At 41.8% G+C, this 22,167-nt stretch overlaps 1 protein-coding gene across 1 annotated transcript in view; it reads right to left on the bottom strand.

Annotated features, from left to right (window-relative positions):
* Positions 1-22,167, bottom strand: part of LOC142725554 (maternal DNA replication licensing factor mcm6) — a gene marked incomplete at its 3' end in the record, with an annotated part of 96,095 nt that overhangs the window by 68,578 nt on the left and 5,350 nt on the right. Inside the window, exon 2 of the mRNA XM_075848993.1 lies at positions 12,426-12,572. Coding sequence (XP_075705108.1) covers positions 12,426-12,572 — 147 coding nt within the window. The remainder of the gene's footprint in view (positions 1-12,425; positions 12,573-22,167) is intronic.

Below are 22,167 nucleotides of genomic sequence, written 5' to 3'. Positions count from 1 at the left end.
AACAGTGTTATACACGATTTTTAGGGGCTTTCTTGAATTACAGGTTCGGTCAGAACTAGTTCGGTTCGAATCAAACTTTTTCATGAAATTCGGCATACCAGCCGAACCGAACTTTTCATAAGTTCGCTCATCTCTAGTTAGCATTTTGACACCAGTTTTTTTTTTTGCTGAATTTAGTGGAATTCGACCGTGAAAAGGAATATCAACATTTTTTCCACAAAAATGTTGCATTTTTCATTTTCACAATGGATAAAGGAGGAAAAAGCACCCCAACATTTGTAAAGCAATTTCTCCCAAGTACGGCAATACCCCACGTGGTCAAATGCTTTTTCAGTAGAAATGAATTAACCCTTTCAGGACTGATCCATTTTTTGCTTTTACATTAGTTTTTCCCTCCCAGCTTTCCAAGAGCCATAACTTTTTTTATTCTTCCGTCAATAGAGTGGTGTGAGGGCTTATTTTTTGCGGGAGGAGTTGTAGTTTCTAGTAATACCATTTAATGTACTGGGAAACAGAAAATAAAGTTCTTTGCAGGCTGAAATCTGAAAAAGCGGAGATTCCTCCATTGTGTTTTGGGTTTCGTTTTTACGGCTTTCACCGTGCGGTAAAAACAACAACTTAATTTTTTTCTGAGACTTAGTATAAATTTGGTATCCCCATAATCGTATTGTTTTTTTTATATATTTTCCTACTTTTAAAAAGTAAAAACTGTTTGTTAAAAAAACAATACGTTTTGTTTCACCCCATTTCAAGAGGAATCAGTGTTTTTATTTTTTGGTCGATTGAGTGGACTTATTTTTTGCCGGACAAGCTGTAGTGTTTATTAGTACCATTTTTTTTCTTCTTTTACATACAACTTATTGATCACTTTTAGGTTTTTGTTTTTTTTTACACACACATTTTATTAATCCCCCTAGGGGACTGGAACGAGCGATCATTATGAAATTTTTACAGGCTCCTGTAACGCGATCGCTGTCTGTTAGTCCCGGGTGTCAGCTGTAATACTCAGCTGACACCTGCAGAATATGGAGCAGGCGCAGCGCATGAGCGCGCTCCATATATAACATATCCACTGATATGACATTTTAATGCACAATATGTTGCGCCCAAATTGTGCCACTGTAGACAACTACCTCAATGTTGAGCGGGTTCTCCCAGATATAAAATGTCATATGTGGATGTAAGCTGGTGTTTGGGCACGCTGTAGAGCTCAGAACGGAGGGAGCGCCATTTGGCTTTTGGAGCGCAAATTTTGCTTGGTAATAGTTCTGTTTGGGGTTTTGCTGGTTTTTCAGTTTATAATGTGGGGGTATATGCAAGCTGGGCAGAGTACATCAGGGCATAAGAGGGTATAATTATGTGGTAAATAAATAATTCATAGATATGTGGCCAGTGTCGCACTGATACACACTGCACAATGTCTGTCGCTATATTCTGAGAGCCAGAACTGTAATTTTTTTTCCACCGGAGCTGTGTGAGGGCTTATTTGTTGCAGAACAATCTGTAGTTTTCATTGGTACCATTTTAGGGTACATGTTATTTTTTTTCATCACTTTTTATTTGATTTTTTTTTTTTTTACAGTATTCACCGTGCGCTATAAGTGACATTTTACTTTATTCTGCGGGTCGATAAGATTACGGCGATACCATATGTATATAGTTCTTTTATGTTTTGTGGCGCAAAAAAATCATTGATACAATTTATTTTTTGTGTCCCGATATCCTGAGAGCCATAACTTTTTTATTTTTCAGTCAAAAAAGCTGTGTAAGGGCTTGTTTTTTGCAGGACGGGTTGTAGTTTTTATTGGTACTATTTTGGGGTACATGCGACTTTTTGATCATTTTTTATTCTATATTTTGGGAGGGGTGATGACCAAAAAAAAATAAATAAATAAATAAATAAAATAAAGGGATTCTGACATTTTTCAATTATGTTTTTTTGCGGTGTTCACCGTGCGGGAAAAAATATTATAGTTTCATAGTTTGGGTCGTTACGAACGCAGTGATACCAAATATGTGTACTTTTTTTAACATTTTCATTTTTTTCCTAGAATAAAACACTTATAGGAAAAAAAGCATTTTTTGTTTTGTAACTTATAACTTGTTTTCACACTCTTATAAAACAGTGTTACTTTTTTTTTCTTTACTTGTTTTACTTTGACCTGCAGCACTGATAGCTGCTATAATACATTACACTACCTAGGTAGTGTAACGTATTATAAACGGTCAGTGTGAGAGTGTCAAACTGAAAGGAAGCTTATGAGGACCGGCCTCCGGCTGGTACTCATAGGCTGCTGTGCATGGCAGACTGAGGCTGTTGTATGGCCTCCGGTTTTGCCATGCGACTGCGGTACCTGCAATAGGTCCCCGGGAAAGTTTGTTGTAGGAACAAACTTTCCAGTTCGTTGCACAACAAACTTTCCCTGCGATCACATGATTGGGACATGAACCAATTCGGTCACGATCACGTCTCCGGGACCAGAGGCAGGGATTAACAGCGCGATCCGGGTGTCAGCGCTACTCTGAAACACCCAGATCGCGCTTTTAACACCCACTGTGAATTTACGTTAGCGCTGCACAGAGCCCAGCAAGTGCCGACGTGAATTTACTGTGGGCGGTCGGGAAGCGGTTAAAATACAGGCCTTTTTTTTTCGATGCATTTTGTACACTCTATTTGCATGTTTTTTGGAGTGTAATTAGGATTCCCATTGACTATTGGAACATTTTGCGCGTTTTATGCAACAAATAACTGACCAGATGCTTTTTTTCTGCAACGTGTTTAAAAACACTTGCGTAAAAACCACACGTATGTACTAACGGCACACTTTCCCATTGATGTAAATGGGAAGCTTAAATCAAGCGTGGACACGTCTTTTGGAACGTGATATGCGCCAAAAAAAAACAAAAAAACACTTCAAATACATGCCTTGTGAACCTGACAACTGAAAAGTCATTCACCACAGGGTCTTCCCTCTTGACTTTCATCATTCTTAGGGCTTATTTACACGAACGTGTAATACGTCCGTGCAACGCGCGTGATTTTCACGCGCCTCGCACAGACCTATGTTAATGGGGCCGTTCAGACAGTCCCTGATTGCTACGCAGCATATGTCCGCTGCGTGAAACGCATGACATGTCCTATATTTGTGTGTTGTTCACGCATCACTCACCCATTGAAGTCAATGAGTGTGTGAAAATCACGCGCAGCACACGGAAGCACTACAGTGTGATGCGCGTGATTTGCGCAATAGCAGTCAAAACTATGATTGAAAGCAGAAAAGCACCACGTGGTTTTCCGTTTACAAAAATACAAACAGTGTCATAATGATGGCGGCTGCGCGAAAATCACGCAGCCATGCATCATATGGTGACGACACAATGAGCTGTTAAGTGCCTTTTGCGCGTGCAAAATGTCGCATTTTTTGTGCGCGCAAAACGCACACGCTCGTGTAAATCCAGCCTTAGCCTTTTGGTGTGTCCTATAGCTGCCGTGATCAGCACGTCCTACCGTTATACAATCTCTCCAAAAATGGAGCTGGACGATGCTTGGCAATTTGAAGACACCTCTTCCTGGCTTGTAGCTAAAAATAGGTAGGGGGGGGGGGGGGTGAGTCCCCCTTTTACATTTACAGCTGAGTCAGGTTGCTTTGCTCGATTCACCTTGCTGTGACTCTGGGAAGTGCTCCCTCTGGTGGCCAACATAGGAAAACATGGTAAATTATTATAATATTTTAAATACTTCCCACCATGTGGAAAAAAAAAAAAAAAATCATTCGCAACACATTCCTTTAATCACAACTGTCCTCTGCCGTGCAATGACACATCCTGTGTTGTACATTTACAGTGCCGGGCTTTAACATCTTCACGCGCTGCAACGCAACTGCACGTCCTGCAGAGGGTTTGCTTCCCGCATCAGGATGTACAGTTGCGGAGTAGTTCCCAGCGCACACTGTCCTAACGGACAGTGTCTGGGAACCGGGAGGTCAGCTGTCCCCGACAGCAGACACTCCAGTCTTGCCAGTCAGCGGACCATCGCCACTGATTTTGGCAATTAACCCCATAAATGCGGCGACGATTGCGATCGCCACATTTGAGGGGTTTGAAGCACATCGGCAGCCCCCACAAAGTGGATTGTGGGGGCTGCCGATGCTTGTCGTGGCAATCAGAGGCCAGAAAATGACCTCCGGGTTGCCATGTACGGAAGCCTCGGAGGAGCAGCCTCCCCGGCCGCTCCTCCGGGGCTTCCTGTCAGTGTGACGGTCACGTCACTGACAGTTAGAACACATTACGCTACATAGGTAGTGTAATGTACTCTAGCAGCGTTTCAAGCCTAAATGTCCCCTAGTGGGACAAGTAAAAAATACAAAAAAATACAAAAAAAGTAATAAAAAGGTTTTTTAAAAAAGGAAAAATACAAGTTATATAGACAAAAAAAAAACCCTTATTTTCCCTATAATAAGACTTTCATTATGGAAAAAAAAATACGTTAAAAAAAGTACAAATATTTGGTATCATTGCGTTCGCGACGACCCAAACTATAATGTTGTTTTTTCCCGCATGATGAACACCCCAATAAGAAAAACCAAAAAAAACACGACACCAGAATCGCTATTTTTTGAACCCCACTCCTCCCAAAACAGAGAATACCCGAAAATAGTACCAATAAAAACTACAGCCCGTCCCGCAAAAAACAAGACCTCCTACATCTTTGACTAAAAAATAAAAAAGTTATGGCTCTCAGAAAATGGTGGCACAGAACATAAATTTTATAAAAAAAGTGATTTCATTGCGCAAGCGCTGCAAAACATAAAAAAACCAAAAACCTATATACATATGGTATTGCCATAGTCATAGTGACCCGCAGAATAAAGTAAAATTGTCATTTATAGCGCACGGTGAACGCCGCAAAAAATAAACTAAAAAACATTGTCAGAATTGCTTGTTTATGGTACCAATGAAAACTACAGATTGTCCCGCAACAAATAAGCCCTCACGCAGCTCCGGTGGTGAAAAAAATAAAGAAGTTCTGGCTCTCAGAATATGGCGATGCAAAATGTGCAGAGTGTTCCAAAATCGGATAAGATCGGGCGCCATTTGTCAGTGCGACACTGGCCACAGATCTAGGCATTATTATTTATTTACCGCATTATTATGCCCTGATGTTCTCCGCACAGATTACATATGCCCCCACATTATAAATTCAAATACCAGCAAACCCCCAAACAGAACTACTACCAAGCAAAATCTGCGCTCCAAAAGCAAAATGGTGCTCCCTCTCTTCTGAGCCTGGCAGCGTGCCCAAACAGCAGTTTGTGCGCACATCTATGACATCGCCATACCCGAGAGAACGGACTTAACGCTATATGAGGTATTTGTCTTCAGTGGCACAAACTGGGCACGACATATTATGCACTAAAATGGCATATCAGTGGAAAATTGCAATATTCACACCATCCGCTGTGCATTAACACCTTTGCACACTATGACTTAATAGCACACTATGGTACGGGGGTTGATGTATGGCGCGGGCTCACGCGCGGAGCCCGCTCCATAAGCTGCGGTTGACGGCTGTGTATTACAGCTGACACCCAGGACTAATGGACAAGAACAGCGATCATGCGGTTACAGGAGCCTGTAAAAATAAGAATATACTGCAATACATTAGTATTGCAGTATATTGTACAAGCTATCCAATGATCGCTGGTTCTAGTCCCCTAAGGAGACTAATAAAATGTGTAGAAGAATTAAAGTTATTAGTAGTGAGAAAGAAAAAAGTTTAAAGTTAAAAAAACAAACCCTTTTCCCATTTTTCTTCTAAAGTAATGTAAAAAAAAACAAAAAACAAAAATTGCTATCGCTACGTCCGTAAAAGGCCGAACTATTAAAATATACCATTATTTAACTAGCATGGTAAACACCGTAAAAAACGTAAATAATTTAAACCAGCAAAATCGCTGTACTTTGTTTTTACCCCACGGCGAAAGCTGTAAAAACGAAAACCCCCAAAAAATGGAATCAGATTTTTTTCCTAGATCAGTCTGTAGTTTTTTTTCAGTTTCCCAGTACATTTAATGGCACTTTAAATGGTGTCAATAGAAGCTACAGTTCCTCCCGCAAGAAATAAGCCCTCACAACACTGACTGAAAAAGAAAAAAAAAAAAAAAAAGTTATGGCTCTTGGAAGGCGGGGAGTGAAAAACTAAAATAAGGATCAGTCCTGAAAGGGTTAATTAATTTCTAATGAAAGAAAATTTTTTAACCACATATGGGGTATTTCCATACTCGGGAGAAATAGCTTTACAAAAATTGGTTGTTTTTTTCGCTTTTATCCCTTGTGAAAATGCAACATTTTAGAGGGAAAAAAAAAATTGTGATATTCATTTTCGCGGCCTAATTCTAATAAATTCTGCAAGAGACCCCGGGGGCCTAAATGCTCACTTTAACCCTACAAAAATTCCTTGAGGGGTGTTTCTAAAATAGGGTAACTTGGGGGGTTTCCACTGTTCTGGTCCCTCCAGGGTGTTGCAAACGCGACATGGCACCGAAAAACAATTCAGCAAAATCCGTGCTCCAAAATCCAAATGGCGCTCCTTCCCTTCTGAGCGCTGCCATGGGTCCAATCAGCAGTTTATTACCACATATGGGGCATTGCCGTAATCAGGAGAAAATGCTTTACAAATGTTGTGGTTCTTTTTTTCCTTTATTCCTTGTACAAGTTTTACATTTCTATGCATTTTCATGGCCTAATTCCACTAAATTCTGCAAAAAACCTGTGTAGTCAAAATGCTAACTATAACCCTAGATAAATTCCTTGAGGTGTAGTTTCCAAAATGGGGCAACTTTTGGGGTGTTTCCACTGGTTTGGTACCACAAGACCTCTTCAAACCTGACAAGGTGCCTAAAATATATTCTTAAAAAAAAAAAAAAAAAAAAAAAAGGCCCAAAAGGCTCCTTTGCTTGTGAGGCCTGTGATTCAGTCCATTAGGACACTAGGGTCGCATGTGGGATATTTCTAAAAACTGCAGAATCTGGGCAATAAATATTGAGTTGCATTTCTCGGGTAAAACCTTCTGTTACAAATTTTTTTTTATTAGAATTGAATTTCGCCCAAAAAAAAAATTTCAATTTGTAAATTTCACCTCTACTTTGCTTTAATTCATGTGAAACGCCTAAAGGGTTAAAAACACTGTGAATGCTGATTCGAATACCTTGAGGGGTGCAGTTTTCAAAATGGGGTCACTTCTGGGAATTTTCTAATATATAAGGCCCTCAAAGCCACGTCAGAACTGAACTGGTCCCTGAAAAAATGGCCTTTTGAAGTTTTCTTTAAAATAATTGCTGCTAAAGTTCTAAGCCTTGTAACTTCCTAGAAAAATAAAAGGATGTTCAAAAAACGATGCAAACATTAAGTAGACATATGGGAAATGTTAACCAAATATGCAACTCAGCTCTCTACTCCCTGAAATATCTCAACAAGGAGATGAACAACCGGAGCAGGTAAAAAAAAAAAAAAAGAGGTGAAATCCTCAACACCACAAAAAACAGAGACAAAATGATAGTTTTTTACCGCTCAGACGGTTGTAGATGTACAGTCTGAAGTGTCCATCAAGGGTTTGACCTTCCCCTCAGCTAGCATGCAGAAAGAATGATCCAAATTTCCACTGGTGTGTATATCTCGCTGGTACTTGTGGTTCCACACAGAAGTGAAACTGCAGAAATGCAACTGCTTGCTGTGTATATCCTCGTACGTGATGTTCTAAATCTCCAACAAGGGAGAAAAAGGAGATAGTGCACTACCTTTTGGAAACTGCAAATTCCACGACTTTATTCCATAATTACAAAAATGGATATAGATAAAAGCATAAGATAAGCTCTTTTAACACGCCAAAATAATGCAACCCGACCCTGGGTTTCGCCCTTCTGGCTTCCTCTGGGGCATATGGGCGTGTACCATTCATGTGTTTAAATAGTTGTCAGTCTTCTTAGCATACAACAGTTTTAAATTGCTTATGTATATAAAACAGCCAATTTTAAAAACAATGATAAAATGACATGAAAAATAAAATCATTCACACAATAAGTGTAGTTTATAAATAAATTGAATAAAAAAACCTCATTTGTTGTAAAACTACGCTGCAGCATAATGAGCTCTAATTGCATGACTCGTCTATGCTACTTAACTAAAAGCTGTGTGAATAAGGTTCAATCTCTCCAAGACATATACAAAAAACTACATAGAAGTACAACCAATACGATGCATTTTCCATGATGATCCCCACATTCCTTCCACCTATATGAATAACTATGCTCGGTTATATAAAACACAACGATCCCCCTTATACAAATGACAATTTTGAAATATAGGTTATTACAACATTATGTGTTTATCTTACAATATTATATACCAATCTTACATCTTATACATGTGGGTAAAATACCATTTTTATTTTCTTTTTTCTTTTTTGGTTAGAAGGTGGCTACAAAAAAGAAAAAAAATTGATGTAGATGTGATTAGAGCTGTGATTTAGAGAACATTTTAATTCAAAGTCCAGGTTTAATCCCAAAGGGCATAGTGTTTTTAATTGATAGATCCAATAGGATTCTCTTTGGCTAATTTTTTTTTATATAATTATCACCACGCCAATGATTTTCAACAGATTCAACTCCATAGAATTTTGTTCAATTAGGATTTTTATTGTGAAACTTTGCATAGTGTGCGGATACGCTATGGTCAATTTTTCCTTTTCTAATGTTGTTGCAATGCTCAGCTAATAGTGTTTTCAGTTTTCTAGCAGTTCTTCCCACATACATAAGACCACACGGACAGACTAGCATGTATATGACTCCTTTAGTGTCACAGGTAATAAAATTTTCGATGTTAAATTCTTTGGTCATGTTGGAATTAATGCATTTTTGGAATACGCCTTTCACTTTGTTGTAGCCAACTTCTTTACATGCCTTGCATTTATTGCAGGAAAAAAAAACCTTTTGCAGAAATAATTGCTCCCTTGCTAGATTTTATATAGCTATTTGTTAATGTGTCCTTAATGTTTTTAGCTCTACGATAAATGACAATCGGGTCTGATGGTAACAATGGTCCTATTACAGGATCACTTTTTATAATATGCCAATTTTGTTTAAGAATATTTTTAATTTTTACTGCCCCTGAAGAGAAGGAAGTAATAAAAAGGGACATGCATAGGACACATGCAACAAAGTTAAAGGCGTATTCAAAAAATTCACTAATTCCAACATGACCAAAGAATTTAACATCGAAAATTTTATTACCTGTGACACTAAAGGAGTCATATACATGCTAGTCTGTCCGTGTGGACTTATGTATGTGAGAAGAACTGCTAGAAAACTGAAAACACGATTAGCTGAGCATTGCAACAACATTAGAAAAGGAAAAATTGACCATAGCGTATCCGCACACTATGCAAAGTTTCATAATAAAAATCCTAATTGAACAAAATTCTATGGAGTTGAATCTGTTGAAAATCATTGGCGTGGTGATAATTATATAAAAAAAATGAGCCAAAGAGAATCCTATTGGATCTATCAATACACTATGCCCTTTGGGATTAAACCTGGACTTTGAATTAAAATGTTCTCTTAATCACAGCTCTAATCACATCTACATCAATTTTTTTCTTTTTTGTAGCCACCTTCTAACCAAAAAAGAAAATAAAAATGGTATTTTACCCACATGTAGAAGATGTAAGATTGGTATATAATATTGTAAGATAAACACATAATGTTGTAATAACCTATATTTCAAAATTGTCATTTGTATAAGGGGGATCGTTGTGTTTTATATAACCGAGGATAGTTATTCATATAGGTGGAAGGAATGTGGGGATCATCATGGGAAATGCATCGTATTGGTTGTACTTCTATGTAGTTTTTTGTATATGTCTTGGAGAGATTGAACCTTATTCACACAGCTTTTAGTTAAGTAGCATAGACGAGTCATGCAATTAGAGCTCATTATGCTGCAGCGTAGTTTTACAACAAATGAGGTTTTTTTATTCAATTTATTTATAAACTACACTTATTGTGTGAATGATTTTATTTTTCATGTCATTTTATCATTGTTTTTAAAATTGGCTGTTTTATATACATAAGCAATTTAAAACTGTTGTATGTTAAGAAGACTGACAGCTATTTAAACACATGAATGGTACACGCCCATATGCCCCAGAGGAAGCCAGAAGGGCGAAACCCAGGGTCGGGTTGCATTATTTTGGCGTGTTAAAAGAGCTTATCTTATGCTTTTATCTATATCCATTTTTGTAATTATGGAATAAAGTCGTGGAATTTGCAGTTTCCAAAAGGTAGTGCACTATCTCCTTTTTCTCCCTTGTTGGAGATTTAGAACATCACGTACGAGGATATACACAGCAAGCAGTTGCATTTCTGCAGTTTCACTTCTGTGTGGAACCACAAGTACCAGCGAGATATACACACCAGTGGAAATTTGGATCATTCTTTCTGCATGCTAGCTGAGGGGAAGGTCAAACCCTTGATGGACACTTCAGACTGTACATCTACAACCGTCTGAGCGGTAAAAAAACTATCATTTTGTCTCTGTTTTATATGGGAAATGTTAACTAGTAACTATTTTGTGTGGTATTACGATCAGTTTTACAAGCAGATACGTTTAAATTTAGAAAACTACGAATTTTTGCACATTTTTTCATAATTTTCGTGTTTTTCAGAAACAAATACCAAAATTATCGACCAAACTTTTTCACTAACAAAGTACAACATGTCACGAGAAAACAATCTCAGACTCGCTTAGATAGGTAAAAGCATTCCAACATTATTACCACAGGAACACGTCAGATTTGAAAAAAAATTGTCTGTGTCCTGAAGGCCAAAACAGGCAGGGTCCTGAAGGGGTTAAGTAATTAATTGTTAAAGATGCTTTAACCCTTTCACGACTGCCATACGGCTATATATGTTCCAACGGCCGTTGCCCAGGGAAGTTGCCACGTATACAAACATTGACAGCCTTGAACGGGGTTTAATGAGTGCAGTGCTGCTTCATTGTGAGCAGCGCTGCACCCATGTCTGCTGGCGCTTTAAGATCCCGGACTGCACCCCCTCACTGTAGATAATGCAAAACCCCCTGCAGCTAGCGCTACTTAAGCTCCCTCTAGGAGCGGAATCCCTGGCCAGCTCTCTGGCCGGGGATCCCCCTCCTAGAGGGAGCCCCAATGTCTCTCCATTCCCGTTGTAAATAGCACTGCCCCCTATAGATAGCGCCACCTAATCTCCCACTAGGAGCGGAATCCCCGGTCCCAGATCGCTCTGTGCCCGGCCTTCCGCTTCTAGAGATTTTGCCCCGGATGTCACTGTTTATTTGGACAGTGACATCAGAGGCTCTCTGTAGGGGCGGAATCCCCGGCCAACACACCGACCGAGGATTCCGCTACTGGAGAAGCCCCTGGCGTCACTATCCATAAATGGACAGTGACATCAGGGGCTACTCCTGGAGCGGAATCCCCGGCAACAGCGCTGCCAATGCGGAGGCAGGGGATTCCGCTTTTAGAGTTAGCCCCCAACGTCACTGTCCATATATGGACATAGACATCAGGGGCTCCCTCTAGGAGCAGAATCCCCGACCAGATGGATACCACTCTTACAGGGAGCTACAGTGGTGCAATTTACAGGAAGTAGGTGCCAATTATAGGGGGGCTGATACATACAGGGTGTTGCGCTGCCTACCAGGGGTGTGGCGCTATACACAGTGGGTGCTATACACATGGGGTATGGCACTATTTACATGGGCACTGGCATTATATTGGCACTACCTACAAGGGACAGTGTGGCGCTATCTACAATGGCGCTATGTGGGCACTGGCACTATCTACAGTGGTATTGCGTCACTATCTACATGGGCACTGGTGGCTCTGACAAAAAAAATAAAAAAATAACGAATAAGTTTTTTTTAACGTCCATGAAAAATGGATGCCAAATGTCGGTGAAAAACGGTCAGCTGGTCGGGAAATGGATTAAAATTTGGACACATTGATGCAAAACAACCATGAAAAGCTGACAGTTGATCCGTTGTTAACTGCCCTATTTTTCACGTCATGTGAATATAGCCCTCTTATCCGCTCACAGTGTGAGCACACACACACACAAATATATAGATTAAAAAAAAAGACCAAAAAATTTTCTTCTCCACATTTTTTGTGATTTGTCTGCTCATAAAAAAAATCAACATGGAATTAAAACTAATCTAGAAAATGAAAGCATCAAGTTTTGTAAAAAACAAAGTAAAAATAGTTGATAGTCAAAGCGGTTGCAAAAATATCGTTTAAAGAACTGCAAATCAGAAATGGAAAATTTGACCTGGACACAGTGGTAGCAATGACCCTTGGTCATGAAAGGGTTAAAAACAAATTAAAAAAATACCTGTAATACTCTTCTTGGATTGTAGTTGCAAGTTGCTGGTTGTAATATTCAATATCAGTAAAATTGACCACCAAAGTGTTCCTTTCTGGTCGGATTAACTCTTCAGCTGCAGGCACATAAAGGTTTCCTCCATCTTTACCTTTGCATCTGTAATGTATTTAAAAAAAAATAAAATAGATATTAAAATAAGCAAAAAGATTATAAAATATATTAGAAATGTTCATACACATAAGAAAAAAAAAAAATCTTCAGTATTTGAACCACAGGGTAAGTGTACTGTATAAGGTCATCTGTATGTATTTGTTCAATTCCATACATTATTAATTTTTTTGAACAGGCCGATTTTTCCAGTTTTACGCATCAAGGAAATATTCTATCTAGTCAATTGCCCTATATACACAGAAAAGTGATATCAATCTGGCGCAGTTTAGTAGCATATGACAAATCTTCCACCATTCTGGGGAATATGGCAAATGCTCAGGGCTGTATTTAAAAGCTCAGTCTGCTGTAAGCAAGGGTGGGATCCGGCCGGTTCACCCCGGTTCTCCCGAACCGGTTGTTAAAATTACAGCCGGTTTGCAGAACCGGGTGTATTGGGAAGCCGGAAACCAGTCCCCTGCACTCAATTGTACCCACGTCCTTAGGGCGTGGATACATTTGAGTAGCTAAGTGCTGCCCTGGTGAGGCACATGATGCCTCGCCATTCGGCACTTTAGTGATGATGCAGTTGGGGAGATGACGTCATCGCGCCGCTGCATCGTTCCGCTGGAGGAGGACAGAGTGGGAACGGGACATGTAAGAATATAATGTGTTTTTTTTCCTTTTCCTTCTACTGTGGGCAGGGTTGGGGGCCTTACCTATATAGGGGACTATACAGGGAAGAGTAACTACATGGCACTATATAGGGAACAGTAACTACAGGGCACTATATAGGGAACAGTAACTACAGGGAACGCCACAAGGGGCTCCTATATACAGGGGGCCCCTATCTACAGGGAACACCACAGAGAGCCCCTATCTACAGGGAACGCCACAGGGGGCACCTATCTACAGGGGGCACTATACAGGGGGCCCCATCTACAGGGCCCCCCCCCCCATCTACAGGGGGGGCGCTACAGGGGGCACTAAACAGGGAATGCTACAGTGAACGCCACAGGAGGCTCTACCTACAGGGAATAATAGAGGGGGCCCTGTATGCATGGAACTGTACAGGGGGCACTATCTACAGGGAACACTACTACCTACAGAAGGCTCTACTGGGAGCACTTTCTACAAAGGGCTCTATGGGGAGAACTATCTATAGAGGGCCCTACTGGGAGCACTGTGTGTGGTGCATTACTTTACAGTGTTTGACAATTTTATTCAGGGGCACAGTGTGTAGCGCTATTATATTTGGTGACACAGTGTATGATACAATTATATTTTGGGGCATAGAATGTGGTACCATAAGAATTTTCTCTTAGTTTATAGGTGCAGAAATGTTGAAAAAGTGAGCTTCCGAAGACATCTGAGCAGCAAATTTACTAATTTCCGCAGAAATAGGGCATGGCCAGGAGGCATCATGGAGTTCTGGACCAGATGGAAAAGTAAAAAGAACGACTAGAATCTGAGAAATAGTCAGTAGTGAGTCACTAAATGTAAAGGTTTATTCACCCTGTCACTGCTCAGTACCGTAGTCACTGGATGATCTACAGCAAGATGGTGTGTGTATCGTTTTTTTTTTGTGAACCAGCAACTCCCAGCATATCCTTACCATCGTTCTGGCTATGCTAGGAGATGTAGTTTTATGCCGTACAAATTTATATGGCAGGGGTTAAACTAAATTTGCAAATTATCGGGGGGCGTGGTCTCGGCATGTGAGGAAGAAGGTCGCATTTTCAGGAGCTCCCGCCGACCGTGATTTAACCTGTGACATTAACGCTTTCAGCGACTTACCATCATCCCGGCACCTCGCGTTATGCCCCGAGGGAAACCTCTGAAGACCGTGGACAAAAATACTCCGGCATCCTCACTGTCTCGCTTCCTACGGCCACGTATATCTCAGAAACAGGAGGAAGCCAACATGGCCGCAGCTGCATGTGGAACGCCTCAACGACCGGGTAAGACGACATCAGCCCGCTCCCACGAGCTACCAGGTGTGTCAACCTCTTATAAACCCCTGGAGAGTGCCCCGGTCACCAGCCCCAGTCCGGAGAGATCCCATGAGGGAAGTTCTTGGTCACCGGGCCCGGTCTCCCCATGCGTGGAGACGCCATTAACACGATCGGAGCTGGAGGAGGCCCTTAAACATCTCCCATCCCAGAGCTTTTTTGACACCATGCTGGAAAGAATGGAGAAAATGCAACGTACGTGTTTAGAGGAGGTGAACCGTACTGTTGAGCAAATGTGCTCTAGGGTCTCAGTCATTGAGCAACAGACATCTTCTCATGGCGACAGATTGGATAGGATGGAAGACCAACTGCGCTCACAACAGGCATTAATCCAAGCTATGACTCTGGACCATGATGATCTGGAGAACCGCAACAAGCGCAATAATGTCCGTATTAGGGGACTACCGGAGGATAAGGAAGGTCATAATTTACGCGCAATAGTGGTAGAACTGTTTAACGGTATCCTGGGAGAGCTGCCGAACAATCACATAGAATAGGATCGGGTACACAGAGCGTTGGGCCCGGTGTCAGTAGATCCAGATCGTTCACGGGACATTGTATATAGGATTTACTACTTTACAGTGAAGGAAAATTTAATGCGTAAAATGCGCACCATGGGCCAAGTGAAATTTAGGGGGGCTGAAATTCATATTTTGCCTGATCTATCAGCTCGTACACTGCACATGAGACGGGTTATGAGACCACTGCTGGATATCATCAGAGAGGCTGAAGCGACATATATGTGGGGGTTTCCGTTCCACCTCATTGTCAAGAAACAAGGCTTGGTGATTGCTATCCATTCGCCACAAGATCTACACGCCCTTTTTGTCTTCCTGGAAGTCCCACCAAGAGCCATTCCGGACTGGATTACGGCATCCTTGAATTATCGTCCTACAAGACGCAGCAGAAACCGCCCTATCGACCCTCTTCAACCCAGACCGCAGCGCATCAGACCGGCGAGGCAACAACTGCCATAGAAGGGAATCCAAGATCTGGGACTGCTTTGCCGTACTGTGGAGGCAGGATTACACATGACACGGGACTCCTTGTTCATCCTGGTGCAAATGTTCGGTTTCCTGATTTTGTGCCTAGCGGGTCAGATAATGTATCCTTATAAATGGAGTCATGCTTAAAAGGAACAGTTACCTAAAAATGTTTATCTAGTAACTAGATATTTCTCTCAGAACAAATCACGGAGCGGTCTGTACGTGGTTAGGGGGAAAGAGATAGAGTCACTCACGCAGCTGGTTAATGGGGGCCTCAGGGTTCATGATACGTCGTCTGATGGGATATGCATAGGATTATGCCACATAGTTGAGTTAGGTTTTATTAGTTGGGACTTAATGTGTAGGGAGACGTCGGTTATGGGTAATGGAGTATGTTTCATAAACACCCTCTGCGGGCGAGAGATATTTAGGGATTCCATTGCACAAGGTGAAGGAGACTTATGTGGTCATGGATGTCGTTGCAGGAGCTGGTACCTGGGGTTAGGCTCCTTATGGAGTTTGTGATCTTATGGGCGGGAGCGAGGTAGTCAGGGCGGAGAAGGGGTTTGAGATTCCTACGGAGTAGGGCTATATCTTTGTTACAAGTTTTGAAGTTGCTTCACGCCATTGATCGCCCTGGTGAATTACTAATAGAGGTTGGAAGTAGATGTTTGTGTTCGCTGAAAGTGTACTATTTACAGACAATTACACGGGAGGTGGTCTCCACTTCCTTAGATTCCTTACCAACTCTCCCCTATAGGTATTCCCTCCGAGGGGTCTCGCTGGCTGAGTACCCTCGGTTTCTTTAACTTTCCTTAGAGAATTCCCTGATTATCCTTACTTACTTATCTGTTTTTTTCTATTGTTGTTTCTTTTCTTTTCTTCCCTTTTTCTCCTTCCTTCCCTTCGGTTTCTTCCCTCGCAGCACCTGGGAACTATGAACACAGATACGAAATTGCTCTCCTACAATGTCCGAGGTCTGAGGACTCCAGAGAAGCGCTCCATGATTCTGGCTGAACTGTGGAGACATAAAACTCAGGTGGTGTTTCTTCAAGAAACACATTTCCGGAAAGATAAGTTACCACGGTTCTCCAATAGACGCTTACCATATTGCTATCATGGTTGCTCAGAGGATGCCAGATCTAGGGGTGTGAGTATTCTCATTGTACAACATGTACCTTGGATTTTCACTGATTCATTGGCAGACCCTCAGGGTAGATTTCTGTTTGTCAAGGGTACTCTATTCTCACAAGCAGTTACACTAGCTAACCTGTACTTACCAAACACGGGACAATCAGCGGCTTGGGGATGGTATGATTATAGTTGGAGGGGATTTTAATGTAGCAATGGAACCTCATCTTGACGTCTCAAGGGGCGCCTCCCATCTTCCTTGCTCTCAACTTAGCTCCATTAGGAAAACTATTCATGATCACCAACTAGTGGATGTCTGGAGGACTCTGTGCCCGGGAGCTAGAGATTACTCATATTACTCAGCAACTCATATGTTTTCCAGAATAGACTATTTTTTCATCAGTCATTTCCATCTGGATAGAGTAGTGGGGGCAGACATTCACACATCACCTTTGTCGGACCATTCGCCAATTGCGCTCTCACTCTTTCGCCCCGCCCTCACAGGCACAGGGTCGATGGAAACGCAATGAGTTTGTACTTAAACATCCTGAGGCTCAATCTGAAATTCGTCGTGAGCTGGAGCTCTACTTCGCTACCAATACTGGCTCAGTGGCAAATCCGCTCATATTATGGGAGGCCCATAAATGCTATATAAGAGGTTTTTTCATCAAGTGGGGGGCGCGGCTCAAGAGAGAGAGAGTGGCAAAAACAAGTGACCTGTTGCCAAAGATTAGCGAAATAGAGGTCAAACAAACATTATCAGACCTCAGAAACGAGGAGAGTTTTTCTGTCACTTCGGGAAGAACTTAGAGCTCTTTATGAAGTTAAGGCTAAGGCCACATTAGTTAAGTGTCGGAGAATATTTTATGAATATGCAAATAAACCGGGGAAAATTCTGGCAAATGCCTTGAGAACCCAGAGAGCCTCGGCCTATGTTCCTCATATAATCTCCCAGACAGGGGCAAAGATAACCTCCCCGAGGGAGATAGCCCGATCCTCTCGGGAATTCTACTCCTCACTATACCAATTAACACCTCATTCACCTCCCACGAAGGTAGCTATACAGGAATATATATCCTCCTCAGGTTTCCCACGACTACCTGAAGATGCATGTGACACCTTAGATCATCCAATCACTCATGAAGAAATTTCTGAAGCTTTGCAGGACACAAAAAAGGGTAAGGCCCCAGGCCCGGATGGACTGACGGTGGGTTACTATAAAATGTTCTTAGATCAGTTAGCAGATGGCTTTTTGGGGGCTCTTAATGCGATATCAGGCAGCTCGGTACCTTCAGATTCACTGAAGGCCACCATAGTGGTTATCCCGAAGGATGGCAAGGATCCCTCCTCATGTGCTAGCTATAGACCGATTTCGTTACTCAATGTAGATCTGAAATTGTTTTCTAAAATATTGGCGAATTGGATTGCCCCATTGATGACTACCGTAATTCACGGAGACCAAACAGGCTTCATCCCATCAAGGGAAGCGAGAGATAATACGACTAAGGCTCTCAACCTTGTCCATTGTGTCAACTCACAGAAGAACCCTGCTGTCATTTTATCCACAGACGCGGAAAAGGCTTTTGATCGAGTCGGGTGGCCTTTTTTATTTGGAACTTTGGAACATCTGGGTGTAGGACCTAACATGCGCTCCTGGGTGGGAGCACTGTACTTGTCGCCTTCGGCTTCTGTGAGAGTAAATGGTACTTATTCTTCCCCGTTTACGATCCATAATGGGACAAGACAGGGATGCCCTCTTTCACCCCTGCTGTTCGCCTTAGCTCTGGAACCTTTTTTATGTAAGATCAGAGGCAACGTCAATGTGAGTGGCTTAAATATGAGAGGTAAAGTTTTCAAGGTGGCGGCTTATGCAGATGATCTGCTATTTTTCGTGACCTCTCCTCACATTTCAATGCCCAATCTCATGAAGGAATTTCGAGAGTATGGCCTAATGTCCAACCTGAAAATCAACTTTCAGAAGTCGGAGGTGATGATGCTACATACTCCACATGATCTAGGGAACTCCCTACGGGCTAGTTTTCCCTTTAGATGGGAGAGAGAATCAATCAAATATCTGGGTATCCAACTGCCGGCCAATATAGATCAGACATTCCAGCTGAACTTTTTACCTCTGTTACAAACATTGAGAAATGATTTGGCTCGATGGACAGGGGGGGGGACGTTCTCATGGTTTGGGAGAGTGAGCATTATGAAGATGAATGTGTTACCCAGATTCCTATACCCGATGCAGGCATTACCAATTAAATTACCTACGTCCTTTTTTAAAACTGTATATCAATACATCACTTCCTTTGTATGGGCTGATAAACCGCCGAGATTACAGAGGAGAATCCTAGTGCTTGCCAAACGTCGTGGAGGGATTGGGCTGCCTGATGTAGAGCAATATTACCAAGCCATACACTTGACTAGGATAGTGGACTGGTGCCGCCATGCTCATCTTAAGGATTGGATAAATGTGGAACAAGGCTTTACGGACCTCCCACTAAAATGCTTGCCATGGATACCCTTGACTCATCTAAAATCCCTGAGAGATCACCCTACTATCTATTCAACACTACAGGTGTTCAGGAGAGTGAGGGGAAGGGGTCTCATCGGCTCCTTCGCCGCTCGCGCCGGTTCTGGGGACACCAGAGTTTGAACCAGGATTATCGGAAGGGACATTTAAAAACTGGCTTCAACAGGGTCGTTTTAGGATTTGTCACTTTCGTAGACAGGCGACTTGGCTTCGGGATAGGGAACTCACTGAACCTGAGGGCATGCTGGTAGCATCACGGTGGCAGACTTTACAACTATCTCACTACTTGGCTTATATACCTACACCTGCTGCTTACGATCGCAGACTAACCCAGTTTGAAACAATGTGTTCCCAGACGGGACAGGTGAAACGAGCATTGTCTAAAATCTATGGTATACTGATTTCTCCTGTAGAAGATTTCACGCCACCGTTTATCACGAAATGGGAGCGGGATCTACAGATCTCCCTAACACAAGAACAAAAAGAGAAGGTCATGCTCCTCTCGCATAAAGTGTCTATTAGTAATGCTTATCAAGAAACGAATTATAAAATATTAGTCCCACATGCACTTCACAAAATGTTTCCTGAGGTTTCACATCTCTGCTGGAGATGTGGCAAGGAAGAAGGTACGCTACTACATATATTCTGGGGATGTGACAGTCTTCGACCCTTTTGGGCAGAAGTACAAGACATCATATTTGAAATCACGGGACTCACTCTGGGGGACGATCCGGCGTGGATTCTGTTGCATCACCATGACATCGCCGTAGGGACGTATAAGAAATCGCTGGTGAGACACTTGTTAAATGCAGCTAAAGCATGTATTCCAGCGAAATGGCAGTCCTCTGAGCCTCCATCGATTAGACAATGGCTGAAGCGGGTACAAGATATTAGGAGAATGGAGGAGTTGCTTCATCACTCTCCTGATCAAGCAGGTAGATTCCGGAAAACATGGTTCTACTGGCTGTAATTTTGTAGCTCAGACAGGTACAAGGAAATCACAGGTAAACAAGTTGGAAATGATGCTGGGAACTCTTAGAAATATTTGGTTCATAGAGACGTGCTGCAGGGGGGGGGGGGGAGAGAGCTGGGAGAGATGACTCCCCTCTTCCCTCATTTCTTTTGATCTTATTTGTTTTTCCTTCTTTTTTCTCTCTTCTTATTGTTCTTTCTCTGTCATCTGACTCTTGACTATCATCTCAGATGGTCATAGGGGGGGGGGGGAGGAGGAGGAGGAGGGTATAGGGAAATGTCGCAAAGAGATGTTAATTTATGGTACAAGTCTATCTATATTGACAATGGTGGATGTGTGAAGTATTTCAAAATATTGACATTGCTGAAAAATCTAGCGGACTTGTAGAGTTAACTGCGTACATATAACATTGTGTTCTGATTTTATGGATGTACCCTCGTCTACCCCTTTTTTCCTTCTGTATCCTTACTTTCTTTGTTGAAAATAAAAAAAGTTGAAATACAAAAAAAAAAAAAAAATTTGCAAATTATCTCTGTACGGAGCTGTATTTGTTCTGAGAGAGAGATTATCTATATCTCTTCTCTACACACGTTCAAAAGTTTAGGGTCACTTAGAAATTTCCTTATTTTTGAAAGAAAAGCAGTTTTTTTTCAATGAAGATAACATTAAATTAATCAGAAATACACTCTATTAATGTGCTAAATGACTATTCTAGCTGCAAACGTCTGGTTTTTAATGCAATATCTACATGGGTGTATAGAGGCCCATTTCCAGCAACCATCACTCCAGTGTTCTAATGGTACATTGTGTTTGCCAACGGTGTTAGAAGGCTAATGGATGATGGATGATTAGAAAACACTTGAAAACCCTTGTGCAATTATGTCAGCACCGCTGTAAACAGTTTTGCTGTTTAGAGGAGCTATAAAACAGACCTTCCTTTGAGCTAGTTGAGAATCTGGAGCATTACATTTGTGGCTTCGATTAAACTCTCAAAATGGCTAGAAAAAGAGAGCTTTCATGTGAAACTCGACAGTCTATTCTTGTTCTTAGAAATGAAGGCTATTCCATGCGAGAAATTGCCAAGAAACTGAAGATTTCCTACAACGGTGTGTACTACTCCCTTCAGAGGACAGCACAAACAGGCCCTAACCAGAGTAGAAAGAGAAGTGGGAGGCCCCGCTGCACAACTGAGAAACAAGACAAGTACATTAGAGTCTCTAGTTTGAGAAATAGATGCCTCACACGTCCTCAACTGGCAGCTTCATTAAATAGTACCCGCAAAACGCCAGTGTCAACGTCTACAGTGAAGAGGTGACTCCGGGATGCTGGCCTTCATGGCAGAGTGGCAAAGAAAAAGCCATATCTGAGACTGACTAATAAAAGGAAAAGATTAATATGGGCAAAAGCACACAGACATTGGACAGAGGAAGATTGGAAAAAAGGGTTATGGACAGACAAATCGAAGTTTGAGGTGTTTGGATCACACAGAAGAACATTTGTGAGACACAGAACAACTGAAAAGATGCTGGAAGAGTGCCAGACGCCATCTGTCAAGCATGGTGGAGGTAATGTGATGGTCTGGGGTTGCGTTGGTGCTGGTAAAGTGGGAGATTTGTACAAGGTGAAAAGGATTTTGAATAAGGAAGGCTATCACTCCATTTTGCAACACCATGCCATACCCTGTGGACAGCGCTTGATTGGAGCCAATTTAATCCTACAACAGGACAATGACCCAAAGCACACCTCCAAATTATGCAAGAACTATTTAGGGAAGAAGCAGGCAGCTGGTATTCTATCTGTAATGGAGTGGCCAGCGCAATCACCAGATCTCAACCCCATAGAGCTGTTGTGGGAGCAGCTTGACCGTATGGTACGCAAGAAGTGCCCATCAAGCCAATCCAACTTGAGGGAGGGGCTTCTGGAAGCATGGGGTGAAATTTCTCCCGATTACCTCAGCAAATTAACA

Source organism: Rhinoderma darwinii, unplaced genomic scaffold (assembly GCF_050947455.1).
Source record: "Rhinoderma darwinii isolate aRhiDar2 unplaced genomic scaffold, aRhiDar2.hap1 Scaffold_608, whole genome shotgun sequence".
In the NCBI taxonomy this organism is placed as follows: Eukaryota; Metazoa; Chordata; class Amphibia; order Anura; family Rhinodermatidae; genus Rhinoderma; species Rhinoderma darwinii.
Note: the sequence above shows the minus strand (reverse complement) of the source record. Positions and strands in the feature narration are given on the sequence as shown.